This window comes from Topomyia yanbarensis, chromosome 2, assembly GCF_030247195.1.
Source record: "Topomyia yanbarensis strain Yona2022 chromosome 2, ASM3024719v1, whole genome shotgun sequence".
NCBI lineage: Eukaryota > Metazoa > Arthropoda > Insecta > Diptera > Culicidae > Topomyia > Topomyia yanbarensis.
Genome location: NC_080671.1, coordinates 158078706 through 158097464, shown reverse-complemented (window position 1 = coordinate 158097464; position 18759 = coordinate 158078706). Strand labels below are relative to the sequence as shown.

General features: G+C 38.5%; 1 protein-coding gene across 2 annotated transcripts; it reads left to right on the top strand.

Annotated features, from left to right (window-relative positions):
- Positions 1-4760: 4760 nt before the first annotated feature.
- LOC131681881 (probable phospholipid-transporting ATPase IIA) lies at positions 4761-18712 on the top strand. 2 transcript variants are annotated; one of them, XM_058962972.1, is made up of 8 exons: positions 4761-5239; positions 14167-14684; positions 14745-14887; positions 14950-15855; positions 15918-17274; positions 17337-17466; positions 17718-17791; positions 17854-18712. In XM_058962972.1, exons 1-8 carry the CDS (start codon positions 5070-5072, stop codon positions 17985-17987), a joined length of 3432 nt encoding a protein of 1143 aa, XP_058818955.1. In that variant the 5' UTR covers positions 4761-5069; the 3' UTR covers positions 17988-18712. The 2 variants fall into 2 exon arrangements, with proteins under 2 accessions (XP_058818955.1, XP_058818956.1); XM_058962973.1 differs by lacking the exon at positions 4761-5239 and adding an exon at positions 13255-13502.
- Positions 18713-18759: the final 47 nt, after the last annotated feature.

Here is an 18759-nt window from a genome sequence, read left to right as displayed (position 1 = left end):
CCGATACGTCACAACGACAACTGACGAACCACAACGGCCAAACGCATATGCGCGAATGTTTTCGAAGAGTTTTCAATTGGTCGTATTACCATTTTGCTCGAATACGCAGAAAAATTAATCGCATATTCAACAAAAAGTTGGGTCAAACTCGAAAAGCATGTTTGTTATCTGAGGGCTAGCAAACATTTTTGTTGATAATGATTGTTGATTCTACAATCCTGATATTCAAACGTAAATTTCGAGCAGTTCCATTTTTTCATGACATATTTCAAACCATCCTCGGCCATTTCAAACCATTCTCAGGCAGCGTTGGAAATGCAAATCCATTCCGAACTAATCAAGTTCATTTCATCAACAAATCGTGGAGTGCCGTCCTCTTAGCCTCATAATCGAAGCCATACGCCTGTTGATGTCAATTTTATCCAATCACGATCTTGTTCGACAGCCAGGGATAGAGCTGGCAAATCCTTTTCTAGGTTTACAGTAAATCCCAAATTTCACTTTAGCCTTTTTATCTAGAAACGGTTGCAAAAATATCGTTAAAACCTGTTTTAATCCACCTAGCGGTGCAATTGTGCCTTTCTCATTTCTCTAAACTATGGCACGGAAGCTTTTTATGTTCAACATAATTGTGGAAATGTCCATTACATTCTTAGTACACTTTGCACTTATACACAATGGCATGCCAGCCACGAACTTGATGAGCTACGTGTCGACGGTGGAACACTTGAAACAAAAAAATATCATACTCCATTAACCTAATCAGCATTAGTTCAATGTTATCTGCTTGCTAACTCATTTTGTCATGCGGGGGTGGGTATGTGAGGAGGGCGAATGTCCCATGAACGAACGACTCCCCAGCTTAAATTGGTATGCTTTGTGATATAGTGGTGGTTAGATGATGGGGTTGAAAGGAAGGGGTATGAGGGCTGGAAGGGGTGGTGGTCTGAGGAGTGATTTAAAGAGATTTTTAAAGGAGGGGAGTGAACAGTAGAGGGGGGGGGGTGTAACCCCTCTCCGTAAACCATCAACTACGCCCCTATTAAAATCCAGAAACCTTATGCGAGTCGAAAAAAATTAGGTTGACGTTTTTCAGAGTGATTGCATAACCTTTCTATATGAGAAAGGCAAAAATGTGCCAAAATCCAAAAAAGTGACTCGTCGTCAAATTTTTTTTTCGAGTTTGCATCAAATCTCGACGTTTCATGCACCTTGAACACATTTAGCATCAAAAATAAAAATTCTATTTTTAATTTTTCCTATAGTTTATATGAGAAATTTCTGTGTGGCCGCACTCTGAAACCCGTAATTCCGGAACCAGAATTCCGATCGATCCAAGATTCAATAGCAGCCGATGGGAAGGTTGCACCTTTCATTTGAGACTAAGTTTGGGCAAATCGGTCCAGCCATCTCTAAGAAAAATGAGTGACATTATTTGACACATACGCACATACATACACACACATACATACACACACATACATACACACATACAGACTTTTTCCGATCTCGACGAACTGAGTCGAATGGGATATGACACTCGGCCCTCCGGGCCGGGATTAGGTTGACGTTTTTCAGAGTGATTGCATAACCTTTCTATATGAGAAAGGCAAAATGTGCCAAAATCCAAAAAAGTGAATCGTCGTCAAATTTGTTTTCGAGTTTGCATCAAATCTCGACGTTTCATGCACCTTGAACACATTTAGCATCAAAAATAAAAATTCTGTTTTTAATTTTTCCTATAATTTATATGAGAAATTTCTGTGTGGCCGCACTCTGAAACCCGTAATTCCGGAACCAGAATTCCGATCGATCCAAAATTCAATAGCAACCGATGGGAAGGCTGCACCTTTCATTTGAGACTAAGTTTGGGCAAATCGGTCCAGCCATCTCTGAGAAAAATGAGTGACATTATTTGACACATACGCACATACGTACACACACATACACACACACATACACACACATACATACACACATACAGACTTTTTCCGATCTCGACGAACTGAGTCGAATGGGATATGACACTCGGCCCTCCGGGCCGGGATTAGGTTGACGTTTTTCAGAGTGATTGCATAACCGTTCTATATGAGAAAAGCAAAAATGTTACCTTGCCCAGGTGCTTGATCTGTTGAACTTCCACCCCTACGCAAGTTTACGGTAGAGAAAACCGAAAGAAAAAAAGTTTTATGTTTACACAACCAGAATATTATTTATCATTGACTCTACACGAGACAAGGATTATTATCAATAAAAATATTGACATAACTACTTCAATACGTCAATCCCATTTGATTTCTACCTGATCAATATTTTTCATTTGCCCTTACACCATGAATATATTGATCAATAATCGATTTATTGATAATATTTCTGCTCGTGTAGGGTCCACTGCAGCCGTCAATCAACACACAAAGTCCACTAGGCTGTTTGCAATCCTGTGATGTAAATTTGTTTCAAAATGACAAGCTCAAAATGACAAGCGTTCGGATAGTTTCGATCTGTCAAAATCAGTGGTGCAAATTTTCATTTTCAAATGCCAACTTTCAGCTCAATCAAACCCAACCATGATTCAAATTCAAAGCCTCCCTTAATCATTCACTTTCAAGTTGGCGGGTTTTTCATAACCAAACCATACGATTTCATTTCAAATTGATGCTTTTTCATTCACCAACCAAAGTTGTCATCTGCTCTGTAGAGGCCAGCTTAGGTTAAATGTTGACATATCTTGTGTTTTGAAGCTTACATGAACAGTAAGAAGTATGTTCAGAATAGTTTTGCTTGAAAAATCTAGTCAATATCCCAGTACAGAGATATTCACAGGGTCAATGAAATCGAAAATGAATGGAAAATGATTGAACAGCCCGGCTGTTGGAATGAATGATGCAAACGAAAAACATAGTAGGGCATAATTTGAGATTTGTTCTTCCTTCAATTTCAAAACAACCTGGCGAAAATTTGCAGCTCTGATCAAAATACATCTAGGATACAGTATTCCCAATACGATGATTTAGCCACCTGTTTGAATTATCATCACTTCATCACTTATGTGACACATATTGTTTTTTATGCTGTCAGTCGTCACACATACTAATGAAAAATATTTAAAACAGTGTTCCCAAGCAACCAAAAGTTCGTAAAAGCGAGCTGCATAAGCTTCTCGATTTAAGTAATTTTTCAGTACGTTTTATGTTCTAATAGCGGCTTAAGCAGATTTCATGTTCCATGAAAGCTTAAGCAGCTTGAAAGTTCGCTAAGAACTTTATGTGAACTTTAAAGTGTGCTTTTTAAGTATCATCCGAACTTCTGGTTGCTTAGGTTCTATTCTATTCGTGTTTCAAATTGTGGAAAATTTTAAGCAGAATACTCGAGCTGTTCTAAATCTGATCCAAAAAAGTGCTCGAATAATAGATCTACATAGTTAGCATACTTTCTATTCCCGCCTTTTTTCTTCTGCTGCGATTTTTATGCATACACTGAGAAACAAAAATATGCATATTCAGCATACTTTCTATTCCTGGCTCTTTTCTTCTGCTATTATTTTTATGCTTTTCCATGCATATACTTCTAGTAAGCATTCAATGAGTGGATAGACCGAATATGCCCAATGCTTAAAATTTACAGCAGAAGAAACGAGAGGCAGATAGAAAAGTATGCTATCGATAAAAGAGATTATAACTACTAGAGAGAGCAAAGCGCTACTGTCTCCATGTATTCAAGCACCGAAACATGGGGTCTCGCTCTAGCATGTTGTATCCCATTACTTTGACATGTATGTACCCGGGGCAATAGGTGTCAAACTAATGGGCCTAGCATATGTGAGAGCGAGATGATAAATTTTTAGTGTTATAGCAGCAACATGCGACCTCTAGTAGTTATAATAACTTTTCTATCGATGCATAAAAAAAAATTCTGTGTGCTTTATTATACACGGAAACGAAAAACTACCTAAAATTGAGTTCCTTTGACTCAATCTCGTGGTATCGTGGGGGAACTTAAAATTAGGTAAACCGTGTTGAAGGTAGTTTCCATTTAACCACGGCAAAAATTACAACTCATTGATAGGTTTTTTATACTCAAATTTAAGTTGAATTTACCTAATTTTGAGTTCACCCCAAACAACTCAAAAGTACTTTCCTCCACGGAAGACCTCGACTGAGTCGAATCTCTCTTTTTGTTTTTGACAACACTAATAAGTGCGAAAGCGACGCATAACTCAAAAGTAAGTTAAAAGAACTTATTCTGCAGGTTGTTTTATTTAACCGTGTACCGTTCATTTCTGAATCAATTTGGCCGATAAGGTCATAACGCACACTACACGGAAACAAAAAACTACCTAAAATTGAGTTCCTTTGACTCAATCTCGTGGTATCGTGGGGGAACTTAAAATTAGGTAAACCGTGTTGAAGGTAGTTTCCATTTAACCACGGCAAAAATTATGTTTTTTATACTCAAATTTAAGTTGAATGTACCTAATTTTGAGTTCACCCCAAACAACTCAAAAGTAACTTCCCCCACGGAAGATCTCGACTGAGTCGAACCTCTCGTTTTGTTTTTGACAACACTAATAAGTGCGAAAGCGACGCACAACTCAAAAGTAAGTTAAAAGAACTTTTCTGCAGGTTGTTTTATTTAACCGTGTATTGAAAATTAAGAATAGAAATCAAAACAAAACAGTCAAAATAGTGCCTAAAACGAGGAACGCGAGAAAAGGAACTTGCTATCGTCGCTATCTCGAAGGGAACGCTTGTTCCATACATTCGTTGCTTTGTACGTCGTGCGTGCACTGCAGCAGGCACAAAGTTGTTTTATAAGCGTGCGAAAAATAATATTTTTGATGGACTGATAAAAATACTTGGATTGAATATAAATATTAACAAAAATCTAGTGTTTAAGCGAATGTCGACGCATATAAAAATGTATGGAATAAGGTCAATATATCCAAAATGTCATTACTCCATGTAAAATCTTGAATCTTTTAACAAAAATAATCGGTGCTGGAAAAAAAAACTACCTAAGTGCAAACAAACAGCGAGTGACAATTTGCTGCGGAAATCGCGTATTGAGGGATGAATGTGGAATTACGCGACTTCGAATTCAGTGACTCAGAGACAGAACTGCTAATCGAATCGTCAAACAGTGGCCGCACGTCCAATCGGGTGACGTACGGAGGTCGTCCCTTGCGTGGCCGGAGGAAGCAGCCTTTTAAAATGGGGAATTTTCTGAAGAATTTGTGCTGGTGAGTTGATAAATGGCAATATTTTTAGGATGATTCAATCATATTGTAATTTATACAAGTTTTTACACGTACATCAGGTTTAAAACATGATGACAATCATAATCAAACATTATATTGACACTTTTATGCTTTATTATTGCGTACAAGTCTGAAATAGCTTGAAAATCTGTCAAATTTGAAGAACCATCAAATATAACATATTGCAATAACTTTCCTGTGCAATGAATATGAAGCTTTGGGCCGAGTCGAAAGAATCTGAAAAAATATTCTCATTTAAAACTGTGAATGCGATTTCGTTAAACGGAACAGCTTTTACTTTAAGAAATCTGTGCGTGAGGTTAGTAAATTTGTACGTGAGGTTAGTAAATAAGTCAAGTGATCCTTTTTCTTTGTTCTTTTCATTCCATGTTCGGGATTTTAGGATCGACTTCAACCTTTCTTACGCCTTTTGTTGTTGCATTTCTCGAACACGACTGGCATTTAATAGTTATGTTTTCGCGGCAGCAACATGCGACTATTATGCTTATAGCGACTGAAGTATCCAACTTTATCTATATATTAGAATAGCCGCCTCGATATGTGCGGAGCGTGCTAGGCCGCAAAACATTTCCCTGCTTCTGAGTTGCAGGAAACTCGACCACAGGATCAACTTTGTACATCTCCAATAGCTTAATGCATTCCTTATGCTTCTCTGTCAGGATGCTATTCTGCTCGCAATGGGCCTATTTTCATTGCGCCTTAGCCACGGTTGCCGCTCGCGATGTTGTGAAGAGGCCTTCCAAACACCGACCCAAAAGCTAGTGTTATGGCCGATATCCGGTAGATCTTTGCTGAAATCGGGCTTCTTGTGGCTGGTTTAGTCATAGGATGCTCGCTTGTTATCACTGAACATCCGCTTTTGCTGTCGTTACTTCGCAGTCAGTGTAACGCCTTGGGATTTTTGAAAAGACACACAATGGCTGTATTATTGTGTCGAGTTTCTCTGTCAGCTGATGAACTCCTTGCATGCGAAGCTTAGTAGGTGCAATTATCGCAGCCACGTGACAACATAATTTCACCGATCTTGAACCGTCTCCGTACGCGGCCAACCTTCCATTAGCGCACGTTTGTTCGAGAGCAGACTCTCCAATCTCCACTGGCATAGAGGTACTCGCCATTCCCGGTGATGATAAGGCGAGTCGTCCCTAGACGTAAGTCGGTATCCTAAACATCTGACGGTTACCACTGCAGCGCAAAATACTATTAGCTGCAGATCTTCCAGGATCTGCACACATTAAGTACATTTGAAGAGCGTTGCCGTTCATGACCAGTTGTACATGTTTTTAATTTGACGCATCGCGCAGATTTGGCGCGAATTCAATTTTCGACAATGTTTTATTTTATCAGGATCTGTCCTAACATGTTCATTAACGATTGGAATGAATCACTGGGATCACTAATTCCTCAAAGAAACGAATTACGGTTATGAAAATTAATATGGGACTCCGTTATGCCGCTTTCTTACTATTTAGAGTGATTACAAATAATATGAACAAGGTTCAAGTTAGGGGCCATGCATAAATGACGTAGCATTTTGGGGGGTAGGGTGGGTATACCAAATTTGTGACGAAGTGTGACGAGGGGGAGGGTAGGGTCAGAAGTTGTGCGACGTAGCATTAAGTTTAAAACCCATTGTTTAGAGAAAACAATTTAATGATCCTCCATTCCCAAGAGAAATTAATTTAAATTCAAACAAGTTACTTTTGATGCGGTTTTTCATGAGGTAAATTTTACGATTCGCGGAATTACAAGTTCGCAAAAATACGAAAAGATTTTGTATGCAGATTTAACTTGCTACATTAGTTAGCTAATGTTGCTAACTAGTAGACTTAGTTTGGAAGCTGAATCAAATTTTCACTTCGGATTCAACCAAACAAAATTTAGTAATTTAGATGAACGTATGGTTCTTAGAATCATTGGCAGCTGCACGATTGTGAACTGAGAGAACTTGTCTTCATGCTCCCCTTGACATACAAAATTCAAAACAAAAATATCAACGCTATAGTTGTCATGAAATGGGCTTATTTTGCACGCATTTTGCTGTTATAATGAAAATGTTGATAAAAGTCGTCAAACATTTTGAAAGGACATATATTTAAAATACTTGAAAAACATATGTAATTTTTCATCACCTTTGTATGGGACGAGGAGGAGGGGGTAGGTAAATGCTACGTTATTTACGAGGGGGAGGTTAGAATTTTGTGACCAAATGCTACGAGGGGGGAGGGAGGTGTCAAAAATCGCCGAAAAAAAGCTACGTCATTTGTGTATGGCCCCTCACCGTTTGTTGCTCGAGAATTTGGATGAGTTGTTTACTTGCTCGAAAATACTCGAAGACGGATTCGCCACAGAGTACAGCGATTAGATGTGTTTAGCCGAATTATATCCGAATGACCTTCAACTGTAATTGACTGTATAAGGTTCCATTCCGAGGCTTGGTTTGCACTCTTTTTCAATTTTTTTTAACATTTCATTAAGATCAGACCACAACAACATGACTTACAGCTATTTACAACCTCTAAACAACTCATACACGGAAGTTGGTTAAAGTTGAATATGTGTTCTGAGTGTATGGATTCCTGCGCAATCAAAGCATAGTCAACTGAGTTCACAAAAACCATGCATTTATTAAAATGAATGCAATCATTACTAGTAACTTTTGACCAATCCTGTATTAATTTTTTTACTGTCTATAACGCAAAACCTTTCGAAAACGACGAGGAAACCCATAAAATTTGAAGTCTATTTCAGGTAGAGCCGTCAATGTTGTGCGCCTAAGGGATCTAATCGAATATTAGGAAATTATGTTAGTTCCGGACGCATTTTTGTACTAAGTGCAGTCAGAAGAAGGCAATCAGAATTTTCAATAACGACATTTTGTCGAAAGTATTTTAGATTACAATTGTTCAAAATAACTCTAAAAGCTAGGAATATTTTAGGGCACAATTTATTTAGCTTATTAATAAAAGATATAGATGGACAGTACATGAGAAATTTCCTAGAATTTTCAAATAAAAACTATTGCAAGTTTTGAAAATGGTTGCCTATACATTTTATTTATTTGGTTTGAGAAACGGGCTAAATAGCGCGCGGATTTGGCGCGTTCTTATTTCGACATAGATCTTTCATTAGGGCTTAAATCGCAAATGTAAACTAACAGCGTTTTCGCTATTATGACATTATGCGACAAAAATACTACAAGATTGAGGTGAAAATTTGTTAAAATGGTTTTTAATTCGATTTATAATTAAAGAAAACCCTCTCCTAGGTTGACGGGTTTGACGGTATTGCAAACATCTTCAAGCATATTTGAGCAGACACCTGCTTTGGGATGGTTATTGCATTGCGCCTCGATAGTGGTGCATCGAGGAGACCGAGACGGCTTATGGACCTTTTTTATGTTTTGTGTTTTTTCATACTCTGCACCAGTCCAAACTAACAGTCAACTAAGAGCCTGTGCACACTGGCGTGGCCGATTGGCGGGTCGCCGCGGATTGACTTTTTCTGTGGGCTGTGTTTGCAGACATTGTTCAACAGCTTAAGGCAGTCTTTGTGAGCACTGCTCACAGTGGAAACGTGCACAGGCGCATTAAAAAAAATAACAGTAGAACCCTATTAGTTGTGTTGTGTTGTAATAATTGTGGTTTTTGGTACTAGTGTACTAGCTAGCCGTGTGTCTATCTGTGTATGTGGGCGTCTGAGTATTTGTGACATGTGGACCAGGGAATGGATGCAGAACTGACTTATATGATGGAATAGTGGGTGATCCTTCTTGGGATTCGTTGGTCATTTTTTACTGGTGTTCAATTCGTGCATTCGATTCGATTCATTCGGATTGGATAAATGAAGGTACGATTGATTTACCGATGTACGTCAATGATCCATTCCCGTCCAGCATAGCATGAGAAACTTCTTCTAACGGAGTTAATTGTTGTTAATGGTAAATATATATATATATATATATATATATATATATATATATATATATATATATATATATATATATATATATATATATATATATATATATATATATATATATATATATATATATATATATATATATATATATATATATATATATATATATATATATATATATATATATATATATATATATATATATATATATATATATATATATATATATATATATATATATATATATATATATATATATATATATATATACATATATATATATATACATATATATATATATATATATATATATATATATATATATATATATATATATATATATATATATATATATATATATATATATATATATATATATATTTTCTGGCATTTGGACCATTCCAAGTAGTTTTATTGCATGGTACATGTGTTGTTCAATTAATATTCAATAACAGTACTAACTCTACTCTTTATTTTATTTTATTTATTTTCGATCTCATGCGTCATATTCCTCTGATGACTTCTCCGAGATAATTTAACATAAAAGGGCAACATTGCTGTCAACAATGACTATTCGCTGCCATCAGACGTCGCCAGGTTTTAGAAAAATTGAGATGTACTTTCATACTCAATTGAATCAGATAAGTAGGAACGAACAACAAACTGTAAGTAGCATACACATGTCTTATTTTAACATCATGCATATTTGAATAAAACATATTATTTACAGGTAACACACATATCTCAACATGCAACATTTCCCATACACACGTAAACATTCACACACGCAAATATACAAATGCTCGACAGGTGACTGGGCCAAGTGCATTCACTCGTAGGATCTATCCTTTAGATGATCGCCTCGATTCTACGAAACCAGTGCACAATTAAGCTGACATAAGCTAGTCTCGTCTGGTGAATGCATGTAACCTGGAAGCCCCAGACACGACAGGACGAGACGGACAGATGACGGACTGGACTCGACGGGGCCTAGTTAAGAGTTTTAGGCATTCTTCAATGCACGGCTAGCGACATCAAAAAAAAAAATAAAAAACTAAAATTATAATTAAAGAAAACAAAACGGCGAAACATGCATTTTCTTCGAGATTTCGACTTAGGCCCTTCTTCTCATATGGAATATAAAGGCTAAACTTACATTTTTAGACAGAACCGGGGCGTATGGTTATTATTCACAAAATTATTCTTTAAACGGCAGTTCTATTATATAAATGATAAGCAATATCTACTATGATCATGTCTACTCTTAGTTATTGTACATAAACATTCGAATATTTCGATATTTTCATGAAATTCGGAGAAAAGATGCACGCGCCTCTTCATTTGCATTGGGTTTATATGCGCCCATTTGCTGAGCCCTATTAAAAAGTATACTGTCAAGCTCGCCCATTTACCCAGCCCTACCCAGCAAGACAAAGTCAGTTTAGCCCATTTACCGCGCCCTTCTGAAAATTGTGTTCACGGTTTAGCCCTTTCGTAAATGGTGGTTGCTGAAGGGCGAAATCACGACTGGAATGCAAGTTGGGCGTAAGCATTTTTTTTAGTTTCTACCCACTAAAAGCACATAGGAATTAAATTCTTTGTTGTATTGTCATAAGGTTTAACCAAAGATGCTTCAGGGAAAACATGATCATAAAGTAATTTATACCTACAATTAAAACTACATTTAGAAAAGCATGGCCGAATATTGAAACTGATTTTTCTCCATTTGAGTACATTGCGACTTAGGCCCTAATGAAAAATCTGTGTCGATTTTGTCACCTTTCGTAACAACCCTGCAATTGCGTGAGCATGTCAGATGCATTCGGAAATCTGGTTCTTTTTGCACCAGAATTAGAGTGAGAAGAATAGCAAATAAAATGAAACGATCAATAGGAAACTATGAAAACCATTTGTACTTGGTCAAAGCTAAACTCGGAAAGCACCTACGAGGCTTGCGTTTGTGAAAATCGTGTTCTAATCAACGCTATCTCGGATTCCAAATATTGCTACTTTTTAGGAAATATATAGTACTAATGAAGCAAATTATGATTTTCGTTGGGAGAACTGTTTGTATCATTCATGAAATCACCGAGCACATCGTTTATAAAAACATTTTCAAAATAAATTATTAATATTTTTAAAAGGCTACAGATTTAGGAGGCATGTTCATTTGTTTATTCGTGTCAATGCACACAATACACCTAGTTATATCGTCATGCAGGGTATTTATTGAATTTGCATGAAATGTTAATGTGTATAAAAAGTAGCCCGTTTAAAAATATTATGAACGCTCTTGACTGGCAAAACGATTATTCAAAAGCTGGTTCAATATTGAGATTAGGACTGGATCAAATAGGCTACGCGATTGTCTTCTCTTTTCTTAGGTTCTGACACAGACGTCCGACAAACTTTCGATACGCCACATTGCACTTCTCGCGTATCTGAGGTCGTCCGTTCATGTCAGTTCTAAAGCGCTGGGCAAAAGATAGTATGCGTGGATCACGAATATGTTCTCATCTACGTCGTCCACATCGTACACGGCTCAGTGTTGCCATGAGGATGAGATCACGGGTGCAGCGCGTTCCTCGCTGTATGTTGTCCCATGGCTGCTCTCTCCGTTCGTTCTTAGCCATAGCTCTTGGAACGCGTCCCTTTGGAAACCTGCTGTCCCACCTCCAGTCGCTGGTTGTTCGCATTATACTTCATACTAAGACCAGTTGCTTCTTCTTCTAAGTTCTAGTTATTTTCCATTGGCCTATTCCCGTTACGAGGCCAAAAACCGAAACCAGAAAGGTGGACTTCCACTATCTAGATTAGATACCGACCCATAAACTCATGGACCGGAGACTAACGGCTTTACTTACCTTGCGAAGGAAGGCGTGACCACAGATTTTTTTTCTCCTCGGAAAAATTTCAACTATCTCGGCTGGGATTGAAACCCAGATCAACTGGAGTGAGTAGCGGACACGCTAACCACTTAACCACCAGCACCGTCGAGACCAGTTGTAGTTGGGGCAGAGACTATTAGTCTCTGGTTGGGGTGCCCTCCTCGGGCGATCGCATAGCCAAAATTCTTCTTGTTCCTATCTCCATTGTTGGAGTGCAGCGAAAAGCCGCCTTTTGACGTAGGAAACGGCGCGCATCTAGTTTCCTCTACCTACCAGGGTTGAATACCCGATCCTAGCTAAGCTTGCTCGTATCGCGAGGCGGTAGGGATAGAAGTTCTATATCAGAGGTGAATGGCCACTTGTGGGGACCTGAGAGACACAATAATCCAACTTTACCAGTATATTTTTCATTTTTTACCCTTTTTGGTGCTCTTTATGCCACCGAAGGCTTGGAGGATTTTGCCATGTGTAGGGCATTTTCCAGAGGGGCCCAAAACCGATTAAAAATAAAATAAATATTGAGCACACTATAAAAAATATTATTTGTTGACAAAATTAAATTAATTCTCTCGCCGGTAGATAGCTAATGATCTATGAACTAATGCTCATGATATATGATCAGTTTTCGTTCGATTATCGACTAACGAGTGAATAAATCTATGAAATGTCAATTCAAGACCTCAATTAAATATCAACTTTTGAATAGGACTAATAAGATTTGTAAACTAACTTTTGATTTGCTAATTTCTCTTAATTCGTTATAATTTCAACCCAGAAAAAGTTTGAAAATGTTTCTACCAAGGGTAAAAATGTTGATTCATGTGTATTTTTCATGAAATTCAACTCGGCAGCAGAATAATGAATTAAGTTTGTTTACAAAAATCTCTTTAGCCCTTTTGAAGAATTAATATTGAATTTTTCCTTTATTGCGTTGGTCGGTTTTTTCTTGAATTGCCCAAAAAATCTTCGTTCCTGGCATCCTTGAAGACGTACACGTACGTGTGCGTGTAAATTTATTTCATGCAAAACAATAACAAAAAATTCCGCTTGCTTTTGCCGCTTTTGCCCATTGACTGTCATCGCTTCTTTCATCTACTTTCATTCATGAACATTTATGCGCATGTATGCGTACTTCAGGTACCGTTGATTCTTCTAACGTCATTCAGTACGGGAAAGGAACGTTTGGAAAAAGGTGCTCAAACAGTTTGATTCACCAAAGTGCTATTCATATTACTGTTGGCATTTTTTCTTTCGTTTGGGACCTAAACAAAGTAAAAATCTTTCAAAATTCATGAGCTACAAGTAATCCGCGCGATGGAAGACGCATCGCAACCCGTTCCATCGATTACAGCGGTCACCACCAAGGAAACGATTCCACTGATTGAGAAAAATCGCAAAAAGCGACTCTGGCTGAGGTAGGTGTAATGTCACGAAAAAAGTAGGTTCGCCCCCGACAACAGGCAGATGACGAATCAATGATGGCGTTCCACTGTATAGATATTTGGAAACCTTTAAAATTGCTATTCAATTACTAGAATTGAAGTTGTTAAAATAGCCATTTAGCTCATGTAAACTTGTCTCAAATCTACGGAAACCCTAAAATGAGTGTTTATAATTTGACTGATGACCTAAAAATAAATGTAAATAATCTATATCGATTTTTGTCTTTTTTATCTCCTACATCTTTATTATCAATACATCAATGATGAGCCTTCAGTATTTGATTTTGTGGTGTAAATCTAATGACTACAGAAATTTTGGTGGAACATAGTTTTACTGTAACTGTAGGCCACATAAATGTCAAAACTAAGCCCAACCTTGTTACCAATATTAATAGATGAACATTTCTATGCTGCTTCAGTACAATTTTTCTTCAAAGGGACCATTTAGTCACTATCCAAATTCTTGCTTTGTGCAAAAAATTATACTTTTAGGTACTTCCAATTAAATATACATAAAATATGCTATTTTGAAGCATAGATCAATATGCGAAAGTAATGTTCTGCACAATTTTTTCATGCCGATAAAGTTTAAATATACCTTGACTTAAATCAAACCGGGAATTTCATCCTTTCACAGCTGCTGGTGTTGGGCATGGCGAAGATGGTGCGCTTCCAAGGAACTGAAACCTCGGACGATCATGATCGGAAAACCGTCGATGGAAAAGTTTCCCCCGAACGAAATCCGCAATCAGAAGTACAACATCTTCACCTTTCTCCCGCTGGTACTATTCGAACAGTTTCGGTTCTTCCTTAACCTGTACTTCCTGATCATGGCCGTCAGTCAGTTTATTCCGGACATTAGGATCGGCTATCTGTACACCTACTGGGGACCGCTTGGTTTCGTACTGGCCGTCACAATCTGCCGTGAAGCGGTGGATGATTTACGAAGGCATAAACGGGATCGGGAGGTCAATTCACAAAAGTATAAACGTTTCGTGAACTCGGAAAAACCGCCGGAGTTGGTATCTTCTTCAAAGCTGAAGGTTGGCGACATCATCATGGTGGAGAAAGATGAACGTGTTCCTGCAGATTTAATACTGCTGCGCACCAGCGACAAAAGTGGAGCTGTATTTGTAAGAACTGATATGTTGGACGGTAAGCTATATTAAACGATTGACCTTTCGATAATCACAATTAGTGTTCCTAATCTTCCAGGTGAAACGGATTGGAAACTTCGCTTGGCTGTACCGGCTACACAAAAATTGGCATCGCACAGTGACCTGTTCAATATTGGCGCTTCGCTATACGTGGAGAAACCACAACGAGATATCCATACATTCATTGGGACGTTTTCGAAGGTGATCGGTCAATTAATATTTTATTGCTTAAATATTGATACTATTATTTTATTTTATTACAGTTGGAAGGTTCCGAAGACGAAGGTCTCAGCGTGGAAAGTACGCTATGGGCGAACACAGTAGTCGCTTCAGGGACGGCGGTTGGGATCGTCATTTACACGGGCGCGGAAACACGAAGTGTTATGAACAATTCTCAGCCACGCTCGAAAGTAGGTCTACTGGATTTGGAGATAAATGGCCTCACAAAAGTACTATTTTGTGCCGTCATCGGGCTTTCTTTTGCAATGATGTGTCTGAAAGGTTTCAATGGACCCTGGTACCGCTATATGTTCCGATTTGTGCTACTGTTCTCCTACATTATCCCGATCAGTCTGAGAGTCAATCTGGATATGGGTAAAGCATTTTACTCGTGGCAAATTCAAAATGACGAAGAGATACAGGGAACTGTAGTTCGGTCAACAACAATACCCGAAGAATTAGGGCGGATATCTTACCTGTTAACGGATAAAACCGGTACCTTAACTCAAAATGAAATGATTTTTAAAAAGATTCATGTGGGAACAGCAGCTTATGGAAGGGACACCTTTCCAATGGTTTCCGCCGCCATCCTATCGGTATACACCAGTATCTCAACACAAGCTGATGGATCTCCTGCGAAACCGACCGAATATCAACCTCGACTAAGAAAGCCAGACGGATGGCGTATTTGGGAATCAGTGAAAGCTTTGGCTTTGTGCCACAATGTAACACCAGTGTATGATAATGGAAATGCAGGGAATGGAATCAATGGTGGCCCGGAGCGTAGAAATTCACCATCCAGGTCGATTTCGATTGAGGCACAAGAATCGGTGAAGTTGCTAGAAAAGACGTATCAAGCGTCCAGTCCAGATGAGATTGCGCTCGTCAAATGGACTGAAGCCGTTGGAATGACCCTGATCAACCGTGATTTAAATCATATGACCTTACAGGTACTGTTTAAATGCTTTTATAACCGATCTTTATTCTGAATACATTCTGTTTTGCTCTACAGATTCGCGAAAGAGATGCCCAGAGCGCCTCAATGAACGAAAACGCATCAATCAATACTGCGGTCACAAATCTGTCAGGTAATTCCAAAACTGAACTTAACTCACCCTCGAGCTCGGGCAGTGTTGCCTCACTCAGCTCTCTTGCCGGAGGTATCATGAAGTATCAGATCCTTCAAACATTCCCTTTCACAAGCGAGAATAAGCGGATGGGTATCATAGTAAAAGAGCTGAATAGCGGCGAAATTACCTTTTACCTTAAAGGAGCGGATGTTGTGATGTCTGCCATTGTGCAGTACAACGATTGGCTGGCAGAAGAGAGCGGTAACATGGCCCGCGAAGGTCTCCGTACACTCGTGGTGGCGAAAAAAGTACTTACAGAGGATCAGTACAGTGATTTTGAGACGAGATACAATGCGGCAAAGGTCAGCGTTACCGATAGGGTAACAAAGGTAGCGGCTGTAATCGAAAGTCTAGAACGAGAGATGGAGTTGCTTTGTCTAACGGGAGTGGAAGATAGGTTACAGGATCGTGTAAGACCAACGCTAGAACTGCTACGAAATGCCGGCATCAAAATTTGGATGCTTACGGGAGATAAACTCGAAACGGCAACATGTATCGCCAAAAGTTCCCATCTAGTGGGAAGAAACCAAAATGTTCATGTTCTGAAAAGTGTCCTAACTCGAACCGACGCTCACTTAGAGTTGAACCAGTTTCGACGAAAGCAAGACTGTGCTTTGGTTGTATCGGGCGAAAGCCTGGAGATCTGTCTTCAGTATTACCAACCAGAGTTTATGGAGCTGGCGACCGCTTGTCCAGCGGTAGTATGCTGTCGGTGTAGTCCCACACAAAAGGCACAAGTCGTGTCTCTGATTCAAAAATATTCTGGCAAACGTACTTGCGCCGTCGGAGACGGAGGAAACGATGTTAGCATGATCCAACAAGCGGATGCCGGTATTGGTATTGAAGGTCGTGAAGGCAAGCAAGCATCCCTAGCGGGAGATTTTAGTATTCCGCAATTTTCGCACATTGCCAAACTGTTGATCGTGCACGGTCGACGTTCATATAAGCGATCGGCCGCCTTGTCGCAGTTTGTCATCCATCGGGGTTTGATCATATCAACCATGCAGGCCGTTTTTTCGGCTGTATTTTATCTCTCCTCCGTGGCCTTATATCAAGGATTTCTGATGGTGGGCTATGCGACAGTATATACGATGTTCCCGGTGTTTTCGCTAGTGCTGGATCAGGACATTAGTTCGAACATTGCGCTAACCTATCCGGAACTATACAAAGAACTCTCAAAGGGCCGGAGTTTAAGCTACAAAACCTTTTTCATGTGGGTTTTGATCAGTGTCTACCAAGGTAGGAATCATAATAGCAAACCTAACATAACATAGCCCTTCAAGTATTTGATATCGTTTCAGGTGGTGTAATAATGTATGGAGCGTTAATCCTGTTCGAGGATGAGTTCATTCACATAGTTGCAATCAGCTTTTCGGCGTTGATATTAACTGAGCTAATCATGGTAGCACTGACTATCAGAACGTGGCACAAGTAAGTATGTCTCACGCCTTATGCGACTTCCACGAAACTCCGTGTATTATGTAGGTAGTTGCTAACCCAATGTTGCGAAACGAACGAAAAGTGCATCAAGCCTTTTTGTTCGCGAGTCTGTGCGATTAGTATGCCAAGCGTCCTTCATCGTTTGCGCCCAGATGACGCAAAAGCCCCTAGAGGGAATACTGTACATTCAGGAAAACAATGCAAAAGTACTGTATTTTAATAGCCTTTTCTCTTTCGGACAGACTCATGGTGCTCGCAGAACTGTTTAGTTTAGTGCTGTACATAATCTCGCTAGCTCTACTTCACGAATATTTCGGTAAGCTCTGCTCATTGTATTGTACAAACTAAATTTTAATTCATATGTTCCTCTTTTATCAGACTGGGAATTCATCTGGTCGTGGGAGTTCCTGTGGAAAGTCCTAGTGATTACGCTCGTCTCCTGTCTGCCACTATACATTCTAAAGTTCTTGCGGAAGAAATTTTCTCCCCCGTCGTACTCAAAGTTGTCCTAGGTTTACCAAAGTAGTAATTGATGGACACTGGTTGTTACGCTATTCCGACGACAAAAATTCTACAACTCCGCTCCTTACGTCGATGACTGTGTTTTCTCATAGTGTTACTCATAATTAATTTATTAAATCGTTGCTCGATCTGTAAAACTGATTGCTGGATACACAAGTCTCGTTTCTATAGTTTTCTCAAATTCAATTTTGAATGAAAAATAACATCACTCAGCTCGTATTCCAAAATTATTAAAATATACTTTATTTAATCCAGATACAGTATATTTTCATGTTTAACGACGCGCTATGAGTCAATCTTTAATTAGTGTTATATAACCAAAATTGAATATACAATGCATGTGTCTTGTGATTTGCGCTGTAAGTGATATATTTTAGCTCTTTATGTAGGTGCGTTCTGTTAAAAATTAGTCTGTATTTTTGGTTTTACAAGATTCATTATTTTCATTTAAAATTTCAATTCAGCTTAGTTAAGTGCGAATCCAGTGAATCTTCAAAAGTAATGCTATATGTAAAATGAATCAATTATTTATGCATTTCGTAACAAGATTGAAGCTGCTACGCATCAACAGTAGGATCAAAATGGAGATGTGGACTATCAAACTGGAAACGAAACGAATGACTAAAAAGAGACTTTAAATACTATTAATTGGAAAATATTAAAAAAAATCAGCGCAGTTTTACTAAGACAATTTATTAAAGCGTACTGTAAAATATTTGTATGCCTTTATTTGATTCCGAAAAACTATCTAAAACTTATCAT